Source organism: Haemorhous mexicanus, chromosome 21, assembly GCF_027477595.1.
Source record: "Haemorhous mexicanus isolate bHaeMex1 chromosome 21, bHaeMex1.pri, whole genome shotgun sequence".
In the NCBI taxonomy this organism is placed as follows: domain Eukaryota; kingdom Metazoa; phylum Chordata; class Aves; order Passeriformes; family Fringillidae; genus Haemorhous; species Haemorhous mexicanus.
Window position 1 is genome coordinate 1,368,773 of NC_082361.1, and position 17,848 is coordinate 1,386,620.

General features: G+C 43.0%; 1 protein-coding gene across 9 annotated transcripts in view; it reads left to right on the forward strand.

The window, feature by feature from the left end:
- Window positions 1–17,848, forward strand: part of DENND1A (DENN domain containing 1A) — a 147,530-nt gene that overhangs the window by 114,568 nt on the left and 15,114 nt on the right. For all 9 annotated transcript variants that reach the window (XM_059864833.1, XM_059864837.1, XM_059864834.1 and 6 more), the window contains exons 15-19: window positions 521–608; window positions 1,114–1,154; window positions 2,058–2,129; window positions 3,194–3,250; window positions 8,111–8,242. In XM_059864833.1, the coding sequence (XP_059720816.1) occupies window positions 521–608; window positions 1,114–1,154; window positions 2,058–2,129; window positions 3,194–3,250; window positions 8,111–8,242 (390 nt within the window). The remainder of the gene's footprint in view (window positions 1–520; window positions 609–1,113; window positions 1,155–2,057; window positions 2,130–3,193; window positions 3,251–8,110; window positions 8,243–17,848) is intronic.

Consider the following 17,848-nt stretch of genomic DNA (forward strand, 5'->3'; position numbering starts at 1 on the left):
CTCCAGTGCTCCACGGGGAAGCAGATTCTGTAACAATTCAGGTGGGGTCTGGGGCGCTTGATCCTGTAGCACAGCACCTCAGTTCTGCTTGCTGGCTTCTCTCAGACTTGGGTGCTGATGCTTTCTGTATATTCAGGGGTGGATGGGTTTTCCCACTAATGCTCTCTGAACTCAAGGGTTTTACTTACCTGGGCATGCCTAGACCCAAGATATCTCCTGTAAACTTTGTCCAGGAAGCATATTACTGTTGAACATAGAACTGCTGCTTTAGGGCAGCTGAAAACATGTATGTTTAGCCAAACATGAGTGCTGGTTTTAGCAAAAAAATTCACCACAGATTTCAACGCACACCTTAGGGCACTGGTCAACATTGTGTCAGTTTGGGTGGTATTTTCATTCTGTTTTGAGTCCCTATCCAATGCAAACATTGAGGTTATTCCAACTAAGGAAGAATAAGGTCTTTCTGAAAGGATGAAAAATGGGTTGGTTGATGTGTTTCTATATTCTAATGCTGATGCAGTTCATTGATGGGCGTCTGGATCTGCTGAACTCTGGGGAGGGCTTCAGTGACGTGTTTGAAGAGGAGATAAATATGGGAGAATATGCAGGTAAGAAATATTTTAAGGTAATTTCAGACACTTTTGTGGGTTATCATGATGTTACTGGTCATTGCTGCTAGGTAAATAACAGGTTTAGTGATCTTGGCAGCCTGAAATGTCTTAAATTTTTGTTCTTTTAAGAGCTTTAAATAATGTATTGTAGTCCTAGTAATACTTGTTCAGTCTTTAAAACCCTCAGTGTTACCACTTTAATAAAGCACAAGTAAAAGAGTTCTTGCACTGGAGGAAAAATCTTGGCTTTACCCAGAACCACCTCAGACTTCTTTTAGTGAACTTAAAAACATCTGTGTTCTCAAATGTCAGAGACAGCACAGAGAAAATAGGAAAGTGTAACTCTCTCCTCAATGTTATGTTTTCTCCTGAAAGAAAAGGCTGCCTGTCCTGTTCTGTCCATGTTCCAGAACCACTAGGTGCCAACACTTCACATTTTGAGCTTGTTTTCTGTTCAGCAGAGGGTTACAATTTGTTTGTTTTTGTGTTTGGTTCTCTGTAGGCAGCGACAAACTGTACCACCAGTGGCTGTCCACAGTGAGGGTAAGCACACGAGATCCTGCCAGACACCTGAACTGGGCTTGGCCTGTTGAAGATTTTCATGTAGTGACAGAGACAGTAAATCTTAAAGCTGTTTACATCTGATTGCATATAATCAAATTCCATCTCTGGAAATGTTATTTTGCACTGAAAGTAGGAAATACAACATTAGCCAGGATTTAATTGCTTGGGTTTTGCCCTTCTGTGTTTCTCATTGAAGGTGCGGTGCAGCAATAGTCCGTGGGGTGTGGCAGGGGTGTGGGACACCAGCCAGGTGAACAGGTCCTTGCAGTTGACCTATCACTGGCTCATCACTTTGGTTATATTCATCACATGAGATTCAGCTGTTCTAGAATTCATGTTTGTGACTGGAGTTAGATTTCATTTTCCCTCAGTTTATCCCTCTATCAACTTGAATCTGAAAAAGGCACCGTGTGTGTGATAAACAGGACTGTGGGATGAGGGAAAGGAAAAGAGCAAAGTAAAACCAGATCTCCCCTCTTCAGATTGGACGTTCAGGCTGTCCTGAGGTGGAGTCTCTGGCTCAGGCATTGAGTGTTGCTCAGGATACTCGTGTTGTAAACTCGGTTAGGATTTTAGTGGAATGTCCAGAACAGCCCTGAGGTGAGTGGAAGCACAGGACACAGTTGTGAGACGTGTAAGACAAGGGAGGCACCTGCAGTGTCCCTTGGACAAGTGCTGTATTAAACAACTGGGCAAAACCAGAGCGACATTCAGGGTGGTTTTCCTGGGGTCTTTTTCTTTAAATCTGACCTTTTCATACTCAGCTCTGCTAATAAGGATAGTTAATGCTCTGTTATTTTAAGTCAAGAATGGTGGATTTTAGATGGCTGTTTGCTTTAAAGAGCTTTGATAACATTTCTTCCCTTGTTACCATAATTACAGAAAGGAAGTGGAGCCATTTTAAACACAGTAAAGACCAAGGCTAACCCCGCCATGAAGACTGTCTATAAGTTTGTAAGTATTGAGTACTGGCTTACTACTGAGATAAGAGTCTAATTACAATTCTGTTTTAACCTTCAAATGAGACTCAAGACTTACATCCATTTTTATTGGACTCACAAAATTACTCAAAATATACATTCATTCAAATTTCAAATTTAAATGAAAAAGTCATTTTGAAATTTAAACTCAATTGAAATGCAAAGTACAATGGGAACTTGTGATTTCTTTTGAAAGTACAGATGATAAATTCCATTTATTACACAGAACTCTTTCTGGGAAATAGTGCCTGTGTTCTCTGCTAGGCAGCTCTACCATCTCATCATTGCTCTGTTGGAAATCATTGTTACCTCAGCTTTCCCTGCTTGCAGCTTCATCGAAAGAAGGGAATCCTCTCATTTTCCAAATTGTTTCCATCTTTTCTAAATGTCAATTAATTTTCCCTAGAGATTTCTTATACCTGCTTATTTAGAGCCCAACTTACTGAGTTATTCTTTAAATGGAAGTGTTTTCAGTGCTGTTAACAAACAGCTGGTGTGTTGCTGTGCTATCGTGTGTGGCTGCCAGCTCCACTCTGCCAGATCAAACAGCACAGAAACAAGTGAGGATTTCTTATATGCTCAGTTCTGGGAAATAATTTTGCAAAAAGCATTGAGATAACCGTTCAAACTTTGGTTTTTTTCCTGCCTTCCTCCAGCCTGAGAGAAAGGAGTAGGATGAGATTGGCTCTACTAAATGGAACTGGCACCCAGAGCGCTGCGAGGAGAATTTGCAGGCTCACTGCCAGTGTGGAAGAATAGAAGTTATAGCAAAGATAAATACTTACTGGGGAGCACTGAGGGTGTGGAATGCAAAATGATCAAATGTCTGTGCCTTCAAAACAGGAAAAACAAAATTTTTGCAAGAAAGATGGGGTGGTGGGTTTTTGTTTATTTGGGGTCTTTTTAGCTTTCTGTTTGTTTTAATGTGTTTTCAGTATCCTTTTACTTTTTTTTTATTGCCATTTTTATTAACTGAAAACAAACTTAGTCACTCCTGGAAATAGAAAGGAATTTTAACTTAAATTATTTTTCATGCAGGCAAAAGATCATGCAAAAATGGGAATAAAAGAAGTGAAAAACCGCTTGAAGCAAAAGGTACTTGAAGTTCTTATTCAAAATGTATAAGCACCACGTCTGAAATCCTTAGCCACTGAAAGCATGATGTGATCAATAGGAAGCTGTTTGATACAGTGCTGTTAGCACACTTCAAAATGCATTACCAGCTGTCCTGGATTTTTCACACTTATAAATATTCACAGACAAAAAAAAAATTGTCTTCAAATACATGAAAGCTCTAACTTAAACCCACAAAAGCCAGAAAATTGAGTGTTCTGCTTGGAGTGGTCCTGCTCCTGTCCTTCGTGCTGGGGCACCGTGTGAGGGGACTGCATGTGCATTGGGAGCAGTTCCCTACAGTTCTGCCAGTGAACTTTTTGCAAATGGCAAATTGTTGTTATTTGTGCAGTAATCAGTCAGGAAAAATAGTATCATTTTTGTCTGCCATTGGGAAGGGGATTTCTGCATTTCTTGAATGTCTGCTGCGAAGTTCAGACAGGAAGGAATTTATTAGAGTTGGTGTCCATTGCCAGTTGGAAATATTGGAGGAAAAAATACTCCAGCTGTTTGTTGTTTCCCAAATCTGTGTGTGTGTGTGTTTGTAAACAGCATCATTCCCAGCTGCTCCGCTGTGTTCCAGGGATGCAGTACCCAATCCCAGCTGCTCCTTTTGAACCCGAGGCAGGGTCACACTGGCACACGCCTCAGGAGGACCTGGGTAACTGTGCCCTGGGCTAGTGCAGACACTGCCTTTATTCTTGCATCAGAGCTCTCAGAGTCATGGAGGAAGCCAGGCAGCTGACCTGCTGAGAGAGCTGGGGTTCTTATTCAGAAATTTCAGTTTGAGTTTGGGTGGGTTTTGTTTAATCTGTGCTCTCTCTGTAAATTTCTTCTCTAAATTTCTACACCATCCTCTTAAGTTAGGGCTACAAATGCTCCTGGGCAGACAGAGGTGCTCCTGAGGTGTCCCCAGGCTGTTCCTCCAAGGCAGGCTGCAAAGAGAGGATTTGCCTGTGTACATTCCAACTGCTGCTCCCTCCCTGAGCCCTCCAGACATTGCTGCAGAATCTCGGGGAAGATAAAGTGGCCTCAGATGCTTTTATGTTATTTTATTACTCTACATTATATATGACCACTGTAGGTATAATTGGAAAACAATAGAAACATGAAGCAGTTTTCTTGTACATGGATTTCCTTATGTCATTGCCTGTGTTTCACTTCTGGACATAACGTTCTGCCTTTTTGTGGGTGTTCCTAAAGCAGTTGGAGCTGTGGAACATGAGCAGGTTTTTTCCTGCATTTTAAATGCCAATAGAATTGTGTGCTGTTGTGTGACATTTGTATAGGAGGCTAAGAAAAGCCTCTTTCAGTCATTGCTTTGCTTTATTATTATTGTTGTCTTCCGTGTCTGTCAAGCAGCAAACATCTCTTTAAAAAGCACACATAACATTTACAACTAAATGGCCCAATTTTGTTTCACCTTCTTTATGGTGTATCTGTAAGTGAGATGCTTAAACGTGATTGTTCAACATAGGCTTTCACAGGAGCTTAAAAGATAGCTGTGAGTAGTTGACACACACTGCTCAACCTCTCCTTCCTTTATTATTCTGTCCTTTTCTATGTCCCATCCTCTTCTCCATGTGAAAGCAGGTAGGAAGGTAACTAAAATTAGGGATTCCTCTGTTAAAAGTGATAAAAATAGTAAACATTGCTTTAGTTACCCTCATTTTTAATCTGAATGTCTGTGCTGCTTCCTTATGGGTCTGTTATGCACAGGTCTATTAATGCATCCTCCCCAGCTTTTATGTAAGAGCATTGTATTTATCCTGTGTCCTCACTAGCATGTGTGAGTATTAACTGTCTGACATTCTGGTATCATTAAATACTTACTATTTGCCAAATTTGGGATGCTAGTCTTTCATCTTCTAAGAGTAATCTCAGGTTATTTTTAAACTGAACGTACTATCCACTGCATTTTAACATACTATTTTCCATTATTAATATAGAAAGTATGCAGGCCCCTGGTAAGGAGAAGTCAAATATAAACATCCCTTTTCCAGTTTTTGCTGCCAAATCCGAGCAGCTTCTGTACAAGGTATAATTTAAAAATGCAATAAAGCTGGAGGTTCTGCTTCTTCCAACTCTGCATAGCAATGGTGACCTCTTAAATATAATCAAGAGCCCATTTTGCCCTTGGTCTGCTCCAGTCTTGGGTTTGAATTGCAAATGAGAAATGCAGGATTGACCTGTTGAGAGGTCACTGTGGTGTGTGTAAGGTCCTTCTTTAATATGATAGTGGAGATTGAATGGTGCTCCATTTCCATCCCTTGTTCATTTGTGGTGCAGTATTTCAAAGCAACAGAAATAGTTTTCAGAGGATTCTTATGAGTGAGAGCAAATAATTGTTAATAGATACAGCCTAGTAGCTTTATTTTATATCTGATACAGTTCTTTTTTTTCTTTTCTTTTCTCTTTCTTCTTTTTCATTTCCCTTTTTTTTTTCTTTTTTGCTAAGGCTGCCTTTTTCCATCTCACCGACTGTGGTGGTCAAGTCCCTCCGTTAGTGGCTCATTTGAAGCTTAACTGCATAGAATTAGGAAGAGGGAGGAATATGAATGGTACCGTCCTCAACTTTCAGTCAGGAGAATGGAACTTACTGAAAGCTCTGCCTAAGACAATTTGTATAAATGGTTGGGCACTTGGCATTAATATATTCAACATTATTTTAGTTACTAGAGTCCTGTGTGGCTCCAGTTAATGCCTGGTATTCTAGAAACAACTCATTTAGAGCTTTATAACACAACCTGCACAACGTTCAAGACACTCAGAATGTGTTTTGCTTCTCTCTAGCCAGTGTTTGCAGTCCCTTACAAAATAAGATCAGATTTCACTGGTTTTTAACTCCAATGTGTTTTCATTGAAGATGGAAAACAAACTTTTGTGAAGCAGATTTTGCTTTGATGAGTGAGGCTGTATTGATGATTTGTTTGCCTTTTGGTGATGTTGAAAAAATAGAGAGGAATCAAATAATTTCATTCTCATCTTTTATTAAGCAGTTTTTAAAAAACTATATTGTGGTTTCATTGGAGGTCTGTGCACCAAACACAGTGGAAGTAGGCTTTAGGAACATGTTATCTTTTATATGCAATTATATCATCAGAGAGGTAGGGGCAATCTATAGCAATAAAAGCTCAAGGATTTGCAGTGATCGTTACACATCTGAGGGGATTTTGCTTAATGGCTTAATCTCTCTATCTTTCAGCTCTTCCCATTCCCCTCACATCCAAAGTTCTGTGTCCTTTTTCTGGCTTTTTGGGGATTTGCCTGGGAAGGTGCTTTGCTCTCCACTGCCTCCCAGCTGTGTGCTGCCTTGGTTGGAGCCACAGCCCCAGGGCCCTGCGGGGCTGGGAGCAGCCCCTGCTCAGCACAGGTTGGCTGGCCCTGGGAGTGCTGGGGCTTCGGCGGCTCCAGGCACCTTCAGTGTGGCTCCCTCCCACAGAAATATGTAAATCAGGTTTGTGGTTAGCTTCATTGCAAGGGACGGTGCTGCCGTAGGCTGTGTGAGTCCCAGGCTGAGGAGATGGCCTGGGGGCTCACTGCTGGCTGGAGCTGGAGTAGGAGTTGGACAGACACTCAGGTTTCTTGTCAGTGTCTTGCTTTGGGGCTCTTTGTTACTAATTCGGAGGACTTTGTTGTACCTTTTCAAGACAAGGTGGCATTGTGCAGCTGAAGGGCGGGGGGAAGAAAAAGTTTTTCTCTCTAGCTTGACCTTAACAAGTTGTTAATTCCCCATGATCCTTGTGCCCGTATTGGGGAACCACTGCTCTACCAGCTGGATCTAAAGAGGGGTCTCAGTTTCTCTGTGGAGCAGACAAAGCCCCTTAGAAAGTCCATCCAGCTTTTTGTTTCATTTGACCTAAACACATTAGGTCAGTGTGTGTCCAAAGGAACCATTTCTAATTGGCCATCAGCTTACACAGCTCATTATTGTACCTGAGCGAGCCGGGGGCTGGCGGGCCGTGTCGGAGGTCAGGGAATCAAAGCCCTGCCGGTGGCAGCAGCCACCCTCAGGTCAGCCTTGCAGAGCTCCAGCCTGTGCAGCCTTCTCTCCATATTTACCCAGCATTATTTCCTTGGCATTGTTGCAGAGATGTAAGGTTTGGGGCCCACTGTGTTACAGACTGTTTCTCAACTCACTTTCAAACTCTTTGCTCCTTCTCTGATTCCTGGTGTCTTCAGGCCTTTGTCTTTTCCAAAACCTGTGTTACACACCCTGCACTTGCCAAGTTCCTCTAACCTGGGCTGGTAGGTCACCTCACTTCTGGAGATGAGAACTAAAGTCAAAGCAAACAAAAAGTGTTCTGCCAGGCAGCCCTTGGTGTTGTACCCTCTCCTGGAGGCATATTCAGTGCACACAGACTCCAAGATGAAATGCAAAGCTAACTAAGTTCTGAGTTCCATCTCTCCTTGCCAGTTCCACCAGTAATTGTTCTGCTATGGGTAATTCTGTGCAGTAATTTAATGGAATTACTGTGTTCATTTAGGTTTACAATAAGCAGAATGCCCTGTCCCTGCACTTCTTGAGTTCATTTTTAAAATAGAAAATCTGAGCTATGGTTTTTTTCTCCACATGCACTTCCTGGCTTTTGCGTGTTCAAGTCAGACATTGTATTGCATGTCCTGTTTGCGCCACTGGTACTGGGAGGAGGGAGGGGTTAGGTACAAGCTCTGATGGATGACATGTTTTATTCTAATGGTGTTTTCTTTTCTGTACTTTGGTGTTTTTTCCCCTAACATCCGAATTGTTAGTCGGCATTATCCTCTAGTGTGTCCTTTGTGCACCTTCCCCTCACTCAGGAGTGTTCCTGGCCATGCTACTCACCTTCTCCTACCACACAGGACATTGCTGAGAACGGGTGCGCGGCGGCGCCGGAGGAGCCCCTGCCAAGGACAGCCCCATCGCCACTGGCTGACAAGAAGGACCCGAAATTAAGAGAGGACAGAAGACCAATCACAGTGCATTTTGGTCAGGTAGGTCTTAGTGTAAGTTGTTCTCAATCGTGTGACTCAGCGAGAATAGTTCAGAGAAAAGTCATGATAACAAATATGCCAAATGCTTCATTGTCTTTAATGACTGAATTGTGCTAGTTTAGTTTCATTTCTGTTCTGTCTGTTTAAAGGCAATTCTACAACCCAATTTTTCTGGGGTTTGCGGGTTCCTTTTGTTCTGATGGTGATTTTGAGGAGAATAAATGATGAGTGAATGGGGGGGAAACATAAATACTGTAGCAATTTTATAAACTATTTTGCAGCTGTTTTAGCATGCAAGTTGCTACAGCCCTCAGGACTGAGGGTGCAGAATCTAAAACATCCCCTGTTATCTAGCCAGATCATTAGTGTCAATATGGGATGTCCAACTATTAAAGCATTTGAACATTCTCTGAAAATTAAATGCGATGAACTAAGATGGAAAAATCAATTAATAGCTTGTTAGCGTGCTCTGTATTCAGTATTGACAGCTGAGCTGTTCACGTTAGTTGCTGGTGTAATGTTTCTTTTGATATGTCTGCAAAACAGAGAGTTTGGGGGTGGGGTTTGAAGAGCGAGCTGTTTAGAAAATGTTGTAGTTGCTGTGATTTTCATGGCAAAACATCCAGTGTTTATTATCCGCTTGCCAGTGTTCCCCTATTAAGTATAGGCTGACTCAAAAAATGACATGATTTGTGTTCACAGTTCTCTTTTCTTTTGCTGTATCTATTCTTTACACTGTTCTGACCAGAAAACAAGAGGGAATATCTGATTTTTTCTAAGGAAGCAAAGTGTAAATTTAAAGCAGTTGTAAAACATTATAAAATGTGAAGCAAACCAGTTTTATAGAAGTGTCTATGAATAGAAATCAGTTGGTATGGCTGCACTGACTGTTCAGGTATTAGATGGGACTACCCGAGGTCTGATCAGTGCTCAGAGCAATGTTGTCTGCATCATTTCAAAATTAGATTTATTTTTTCAGTACTTTAACCAGTGTGCTAAAAGTAAGTTCTTGGAGACTTTTTAAAAATCATTCTCTTCCAATTAAGTATTTTCAGTAGAGACTTATTTTTCTGTTACTTTCAGTGCCACTACAGTTGGGAGAAATTGGGGCTACTGGAGGATTGCAGCCATCTAGCTCCAGCAGGGACATGTTACATTTCATTTGAAGCAGTCAGAAATCAGATAATATTACAATTTATTTTCAGTTTTTCCTTCCGATTTTTGTGAACGATGGATGGTTCAAACGTGGTGGTAGATTAATGAAATATATATTTGACTGGGAAGTGCAAATTTAAATTTATGAGTTTTTTTAACAGTCACTTTCAAATTTTTTAATGATCACTTTTCTGTGTTGAAAGAAACACACATCAGCTTTCCTGACCCCTGGCTGTGGGGAGAGGCTTGCTGGCTAATGCTTATTGCTGTCATCACATTACAAATGTTGGTTTCCAAAAACCGATCTGACTTTGCAGTTGTAGGGCTGTCTGACTCAGCCTTCGTCCTGGCACGGTCTGCTCTTCCTAATAGCCCAGTGCCAAAACAAAAATGAAATCATACGTTCATTCAAAAGGAGAAGATGTTCAGGTTTATGAAATATAGATTAAGGCTTTGGGGAGGAAAAAAGCAGCAACATTTACTGTATAAATGGGAGATGGCTTCTAACTCGTGATTAAAGGCAGAGATTTTAATGTCACTTTTAACTCTGTCTAGAATACAGAAGGTGGGAACAATTAAAAAGGCACAAGAACTCTGAAATAAGGGCTGTTTGTGCATTCACAGCTCTTCTAAACTGAAGAGGATGAAAGAGGCTTTTTTCTCATTGTCAGGGCTCTCTCGGAGTGCAGCATTGTGCGGCTGGCAGCGAGGTTTAAAATGCATGCATGCGCGGGGGTCAGGGCCCGGCTGGGGCGGGCGGTGCAGGGAGCCCGGCCGCAGCGCTGCAGCAGCGCTCCGCCGCCGCGCGGGCCTTTAATTGAGACGTGCTGTCAAAGTGACAAACACATTTGCATACAGTCTATTTATTTTCCTCGGAAAGGTCTGCAGTCTGCTGTTGGTTGAACATTCTTAATCAGCTCGCTGTAAGTGAGCCGGCAGCGAGCTGTCCTGTGCTGGGTGCTTCTCTTCATTACATGACAGATTAGCTGAAGGGGGATGGGCTAGCGAGCCAGCAACAACCTTTAATTTTAACTCATTATCTCTCACCCTAGAGTGAGGGAGTTGCTGGCTTTTCCAAACACAGTTGTGTATCTGCAGTTGTTCGGCTCCAAAAAATATCAGTAAAATATCTTGAAATGCCTGTAAAAGCACAGCCCCTCAGCTGATGGCTCACCAAAATTTGGCAGTAATTGGCTGGCTGGGGGAGATTCTGTATGTCCTGGCTCATCTTGGTGAGCTGTGATCAGGCATCATGGGAGAACCTTGTTTATTATGGAATTGTTTCAGTGGTGCTTTTGGCAATACTAAGACAATGTGGGAAAGCTCCCCTTGATGGTGAAAAGAAGGATTTTTAGCCAGATAGCCTGGGGCAGTGTAGTAAAGATCTAGACAGAGTGTTCTTAGCAAGACACCGCAGTGGGAGGGTGGGACCACTGCTTTTCCTGGGTGGCACTTTGCATGCTTTACCCAGGGTGTACCTTTCTTATTGATCCCTGCATCAACCAAACGCAGGAACTATCACCACGGGCTCTGGGACAACACAACTGTACTCAACAAGTAGCAGGAGCAGTACAGGCAGCTTAGGGTTCCGTGGGTGGGGAGAAGAGGAAACAATTTTCAAGCCAAGGCCAAGATTCAAATGGAAGGTTTGTAGTATGAGTAGTGCTCTAAGTCTGGGTGAATAGTAAGGTTAATTCTTATGGAAGATCCAGTGCTACAGAGAGCATCTCTTGTGGTGCTTGATGGACTGGATGATCTTTCCAGGCTTTTTCAACCTTAATGATTCTGTGAATGTCCTATTACTTGCTTTCTTCAGGTTTGTTGTCTTAAAAGCTGACCAAAATGTCCTTAAAGCATTGAACACATGCTGCATATTCAGTTGCCAGAGCTGTCCTCAGGATCCTTCCCAGTGTGCCAGGCAGGGCAGTACTGGAAGCCCCAGCCAGGCAGAGTGGGACACCAATGCAGCTGATTTGTGACTCGGGGATTTGGGCTCTTGTTTCCATGCCCACACTTGTACCTTTTAGGTAGAACACGTGTGTCTGTGTTGTCTTTGACCTGTTTGGAGAATAAACACTACACAGTGTCACGGTGACTGTTATGAGCAGGTGCCTTGTCCAAGCAAGCAGCTGTGGGGCTGCTTTGGCTGGACCCACAGAGTTCAGACAGGATTGGTACCTGGGTCCTGTCTTCCCACCAGTCTGGGAGAGGTGGTGTGAGCACGCAGGATGAGCCCAAGGGCTTCAAAATCAAACCTACACTTAGGAACATTCCTCTTTAGGAACTTTCCCACAGTCAGTAGCACCCATGATTCAGTACAATTAAACCAGCAAATGATAAGCTGCCAGAAACATCACTTATTGGGAAAGGGAATAATTTCATTAGAAGCAAGTGATCCTGGCAGTTCTGTACAGCTCTCTAATTGTGTCTGTTATAATTAGAATGTCTTTTGTCAGCTTAGCTGGGTTTATGTTTTCTATGGCTTGTTTTTATTTACCAGCAAATAGGATATTTAATTCCATTTATGCACCAAAAGGTGTAAAGCTTACGAAAATACAGAAGACTCTTCCACATATATCTTTAGTAGAGAGATTCAATCATGTTCCACTCTTGATGCAAACTACAGAGAATCAGTGCTCTGGGGACTAATGTAAATAGCTATGAAACAAATGGAAAATGCACTAATGTACTGAAGCAGCTTGTCTGACTGGGGAAAGGCTTCTCTGGGTTCTCTCCCTGGCTCATTCTGACTGCTGTTAAACTCTTGCAGTCCACAGCATGGAAATTGCCATATTATTTGCTGTTTTGAATCCTTTTGCTGTAAATGAACGTGTTCATTTTTCCTAGTCACAGTCTGCACTTGGACACACAGAACAAACAACTCTGCTTTGTAGGGCAGTGCTCTTCTTCCAGGAGATTAAACGGCATTAAGAGGTCAGGGGAGAGATGGGGAGAACACCAGCCAGCTACATTCCAGGAATGCAGGACTGGATCACTGAGGCCAGAGGCAGCAGAGGAGGGATTATCTTCAGGGTAAAAGGATGAAGTGGGGAAGGGAGGAAGGCTCCTTTGCCAGACCCTGTGACTCCCTTCACACCCAGGTGCATCGGAACAATAGCAGATTCCCCTGGATCACAGCAGGCATTGTGTGGCACTGAGGTAGAAACCAAAGGGGAAAGGGGAAAACAAGTTCATTTGCTAATATTCATGTAACTGTATGCTCTGGTTGCAGAGCCAGCCCCTCCTCTGGCCACTCTGAGCTGCTTGGACAATAGCAGGACCTTCATTAAGAAAACAAGCCTCCCTTCCACTCTTCCCCATGGATGAGCAATGGGGGTTCCCATTTCCTTTCTCTGGAGCCACATGAGGTTTCTTCTCTCTCTCCATTTGATTCTTTATGGATTTAGCAAAAGTAGAAGTTCTTTAAAATGATTTTGTCTTCAGAAAACATATCTCTATCCTCATTTGTTCTCACTCCTTTCTTTGCCTGTTCATTTCAGGAAGGAATTCAGTGTTGCTCAGTATAAGTCACCTCACAAGAAAAACAAATGTCTTGGCCCAGAAGCACTTGTCTATCTAACTTGAGACCACTCAAATGTCCCATCAGGTTCTCAGGGGACAGTGTTCTTAGTCAGAGTATAAAGCCAGTGTCAGTGGACAAGACAGTGATGCATTGGAGTGAAGTTGTGCTTTGTGGTGTGCAGGATTAGCAGAGATGGCAGTCTGTGTGGTGGGATTAGGGAATGCCTGGCCTGGCCATGTGTGCCAATGTGTGACAAGTGTGAGCAGCACCTGCAGAGCGTGCCCAGGGTCTCTGCCCCTCCTGCACCTGCTCCCCAGGGCTTCCCTAGGAGCAGGCACAGCTGGGTTCTCTCCAGCCACTGCAGCAGGGGCCTGGTGCCATGCCATGCAGGAATTCATGCTTTGCAGTGAGATTGTGGCCCCAGACTGCATCCAGCACATGTTTGTGTTCAGCCATGAAAAAGCACATTGCAGACTGTGGCTTTCAGTGTTTTCCAGCTGTCTGGGCTATTTGAAGCCCTCCTTGCACAGGGATGCTGGCAGTCACTGTGCTGCCCTGAGTGCAGCGTGTCAGGTGCTGCACTGCCTGCACGTGTGAAGGGAAGGCTGGCAGAGCCGACCTCGCGGGCCTGTGACGAGCGACAGCAGCTGGAACCTGTCTGCAGAGACTCCTTGTTAGTCCTGTTCTGCTGAGGAACCCATAAATATCTTGTAGGGAGGATCTTGGTCCATCACTGCTGGCATGTGGAAGGAGAGTTGTGCTTTATAAATAATACATACATAGAAAATAAATATATCAGTACATGCAAGGCTACCCAAATCACCTAGATTGACAACTTGAGGAGAGCTCTCGGTGTCTTATGGGTGACTTGCTTCTCTGTCAATGTAGATCAGCATCCAGAGGCTTCTTATGTATTACTTATGAAGTTGATATGTGCAGTTAGGCCAGAACTGTCTGAATTGACCTCTGGGCCACTGGATTAACCAGGAGATTAAGGGGAAAGAGTATGTGAAATTTATAATTCTTCTAAATGCTGACCCCACTGTGACTGTTTGTTTAGCCAGGCATTTTTTAGATTGGCCCTTCAGAGCTGGGCTGATGAATACCACATAGAGCAGTTGTGAGTGCCAGGCTGCAGATAGAGGGTCTGTATCCTTCTGTGGGTGTGTGGGGGAGAGTGTCCCCCCAGTTATGCAGCCTGGCTTGGTGAATGATGAAGGTGAGTGAAGCAGAGAGTCATTGCTGTTTATAGAATTCCTTAAATGAGAGCCCATGTATTTTTTCTTTTTCTTTTTTTTTCTGTGCAAGTATTCCACTTGCTAGAGAGAAATAGCTGTTAAAAGATAATAAGGGATATGTCCATTTTCCAGCATTTTAAATCATGCAGGTTACATGATCTCTTTGATTTGAATTCCAGCATCAGGACCACAGAAAGCCAATATAAAGCTGGTAAAATGACCAGTTAAAAAGCACACACAAACCACTGTGGCTTTTTTCTTTAAATTTGATATTGTATTGCTGGATTTTCTAGTATTTTAAGTGAAAAATATATGTAGTTAGTTCCATGTTGACAATGTCCTTGAGGATTTGACAGTGAGATTTTCCAGCAGTTGCTCTTCGTTAGAATCCTGGTGGTGTTTAATAAGGCAGCCAAACTGCTGGCACCTCGGGCTGCTGTTTGTTCTCCGAGGGCTCGGGGCTGCTGCAGTAAGCACATCGACCAGGGCTGATCATTACAAGGGCGTACGCCACCATGAATAAAAATGTCACACGTTCTCCCATCTCACAGTGGTACAAAATGTCAGTCCTGTCAAACAGACATTGCAAGTAGCACTGAGCAGTCAGTACAAATTGGGAAGCTGAATATTCCCCCAGCTTTCTGATATTCTTCATCTGAAGCAGAAGAAAAGCAGTTGTTAACCTATTAGCTGTGATTTTAAACTCTGCTGAGGTAGTAGATGGATAGGCTTTAACACACGGGTATAAATATATTCCTGGGGTTTGGGATTTTTTGCAACATGTCTCTCCATCCATGTATGTTGAGGAATAGACAAAATGAAAACAAACCACAGTGAAATGAACCTCATTTTGGAAGAAGTCCTCTGGAAAAGCGATCATCTCAGTGAGATTCTCTTTCAACCTCTTGCCAGTTTTACCTCTGTGAATAGCTGTACAAAAGCCCTCCTTGCTGGTCTGCTGTAATCCAGAAAGGGCCTGCTTTGCTGAGTTAAGGAGTTTTCCTTCATGGCCCTGTCATTATGCAGCAAGGTTATGGAGACCTGGGGTTTTATTCTCCTTCTGGACAAATGAAGTTGTGCTGCTTCAGGGTAAGGCCCACTGTGCAGTACAGAGTCCATGGGATGTGTTCCTTCCTGGCTTTGTGTGCTACCAGCAACATCCCTGTGTGTGTTCACAGAGTTACCCATCTAGGATTGAGGAGTGGATATTGTCAGTGTAGGATTCTGCTGTTACTGCTGGGTCCAGAAAAAAAATCTGGTGCAAAATGGTGCCAAAATACCAAAGAAATAACAGGAAATTATACCAAGTCACCAGTGGTTGCCCAAGAGGACAAGGAGAACAGTTCTGTGTCACAGTATTTCAAAGAAATGGACTCAAAGTCCATTCTTTGTGTAGAAATGTCTTTGTTTTTTCTGATACTTTCTCAGATCCAAAAGCTGGTGTGTGTTTGTAGTAGGGAATCGTGATGAATGAATCCCCTGCCCAAACAGTGGTGAGTGCTGGAGCAAATTGCCAAGGAAGGCCCAGTGAGGATCAGGGCTGGGGAAGCTCTGCAGGGACCAGAGCAGAGCAGGTGGAAAAGGGATCAGCAGAACCCTGGTCTGCTCCTGCCTTGTGTAGTTACTGTCTGCAGCAGGATCCTTTCTTATTCAGGGCCTCACTACATGGGAGCAAAATGGAAACAACATGTGTGAGGCTTCTTTGAACCAGAGTGACTCTAAATTGAATTAAATATTTTGTGTTCTGCAGGCACCTCTTTGCTGTGGGAAGAGGTCCACAGTGGTGTTCTCATGGTTTTGGGATTTTGGCTTTAGGCATTGCTGCATTTTTGCCAGACTTGTTCTACCTTCCCAATCTGCAAATGTGGCTTGAAGAATGAGGCATCCCCTAAAACATGGAGATTATTTTTATCACAGGACCCAGCAGATTTCCATTGAAGTACTTCAGAGTGTAAATTAAAAATATATGCTGTAAAGCATACACTGTTCCTGTCATCCCAGTTTGTGAGCTATACATATGGGAGCATGTAAAAAGCAGAGTGTGCTGTGCAGGGATCTGGCTGGATAATAAAACAGCTGCCTCGTAGATTCCGTCTGCTTTCTCTACTGAATCTTTTTAGGTACCAGACATTTTTCAGTGTTGTTATTTTCTCCCTTTTTTTTCTTTGAATTGAGTGTTCAGTTGAGTCCAGCATGTTCTCCCAAAGTCAGCACTTCAGATCTCCTGCAGCCTGGTGTGTGTGAGCCTGGCTTCATCCAGCACAAGGCATCTCTCTCCCATGGCTGATGAACTTTAAAGTATTTTCAAGCCAGTCCTCAATTTTGGAAGGAAATAAGATATTCATCTAGAAGAGCTTTGCTTTGGAAATTATTGGAAACACCCTCACTGCTAATTGAGAAACACTTCTTTCTCCACATACTAACAAACCAGTTCTCATCTAGTGGTGTTTCCTTCCAGTTGCATGTGTTGCTGCACATGAACTAGCACCTCTGATTTACTCACAAGGCTCTGTTTTGAATACCACTTTAAAAAAACCTCAGAAGACATGCACAATGAGTTTGAGATAATATTCTGCTCACAAGCTGTTATGTCACAGATCAAAAATTATCCTTTTGTAATGTTTTCTCTGGTATAAAGCCCTAAATAACTGTATTGTGAAAGTTCCTTGGGTGTAAAATAGCTATTTTATGAGATGTGGGATCTATAATTTTTAAATAATATTTTGATAGTGTAAAAATGAATGTAAGAGTTTTCTTGTTCCAGCATCTCATAGCTTAAGACACTTGTCTGATAATTAGCAAGGCAGTGCCAGATCTGCAGTCATAAAAATGGCTTTCTGCAAATTTTCTGTCATGTTGCTTCAGAAGTATTTAGAACAAGACGATTAAGCAAATATCCAGAGGAAAAAGGTATGCTGGTAAACAGCTATTGGTGAGAAAGTGCTAATTTAGACATTTCTCCCCTTCACAGAAAAAGCTGTAGTACATATATTTAGGACCATACCTGGAATAGCAATTTAGCAGCTTTTAGCACTGCAGCCGTGTGCTGCTTGGTGCCCATTCCTCCCTACAGCCCAGGTAATTAAGTTGATATTCCAACACAGCTTCACCTGCTGACCTTTTAGAAACAATGTGTTTTGCTGCATTAACAAATTAACTTCAAATCAGTGGCTCTCCCAGCAAACACCCAGAGTTAGAAAGTTGCTTATCCCGCTGCAGTGACAGGCAGGAGCACCAGCGCTGGCAGTGAGCTCTGGGAAAGCCCCTGTTCCTGGGGGTGCCTCCCCTCCACCCTCAGCCTGCTCCTGCCTATGTTCACAGCCCTGTCCCTGCTCGGTGCAGAGAGCACTGCTGGCCAGGGGCAGCTCTGTCTTACCCTGCTCTGAGATCTCCTGAGGCTCAGCAGTGCACTGCGTGGTGCAGCACGTACAAACCTGCCACCAAACTCCATTGCTGGGAGCACTGCAGTGACAACAGAAACTGGAATTGCAGTGTTGGGTTTGCCTGTGCTGCTACAAGCACTGAGGTCACAGTTCTGAGAGTTAACACGATGCTGGTTAGAAGTCCAAGAGACAAAAAAGTTTCTGCACCTTTAATCTTTTCCCAAAGCAGCATTTGTGTGTGTCTTTATTGTGGAAATACATAGAACTATTTTTTGATCAAAGATGAAAGCTTAATCATATGTGATAT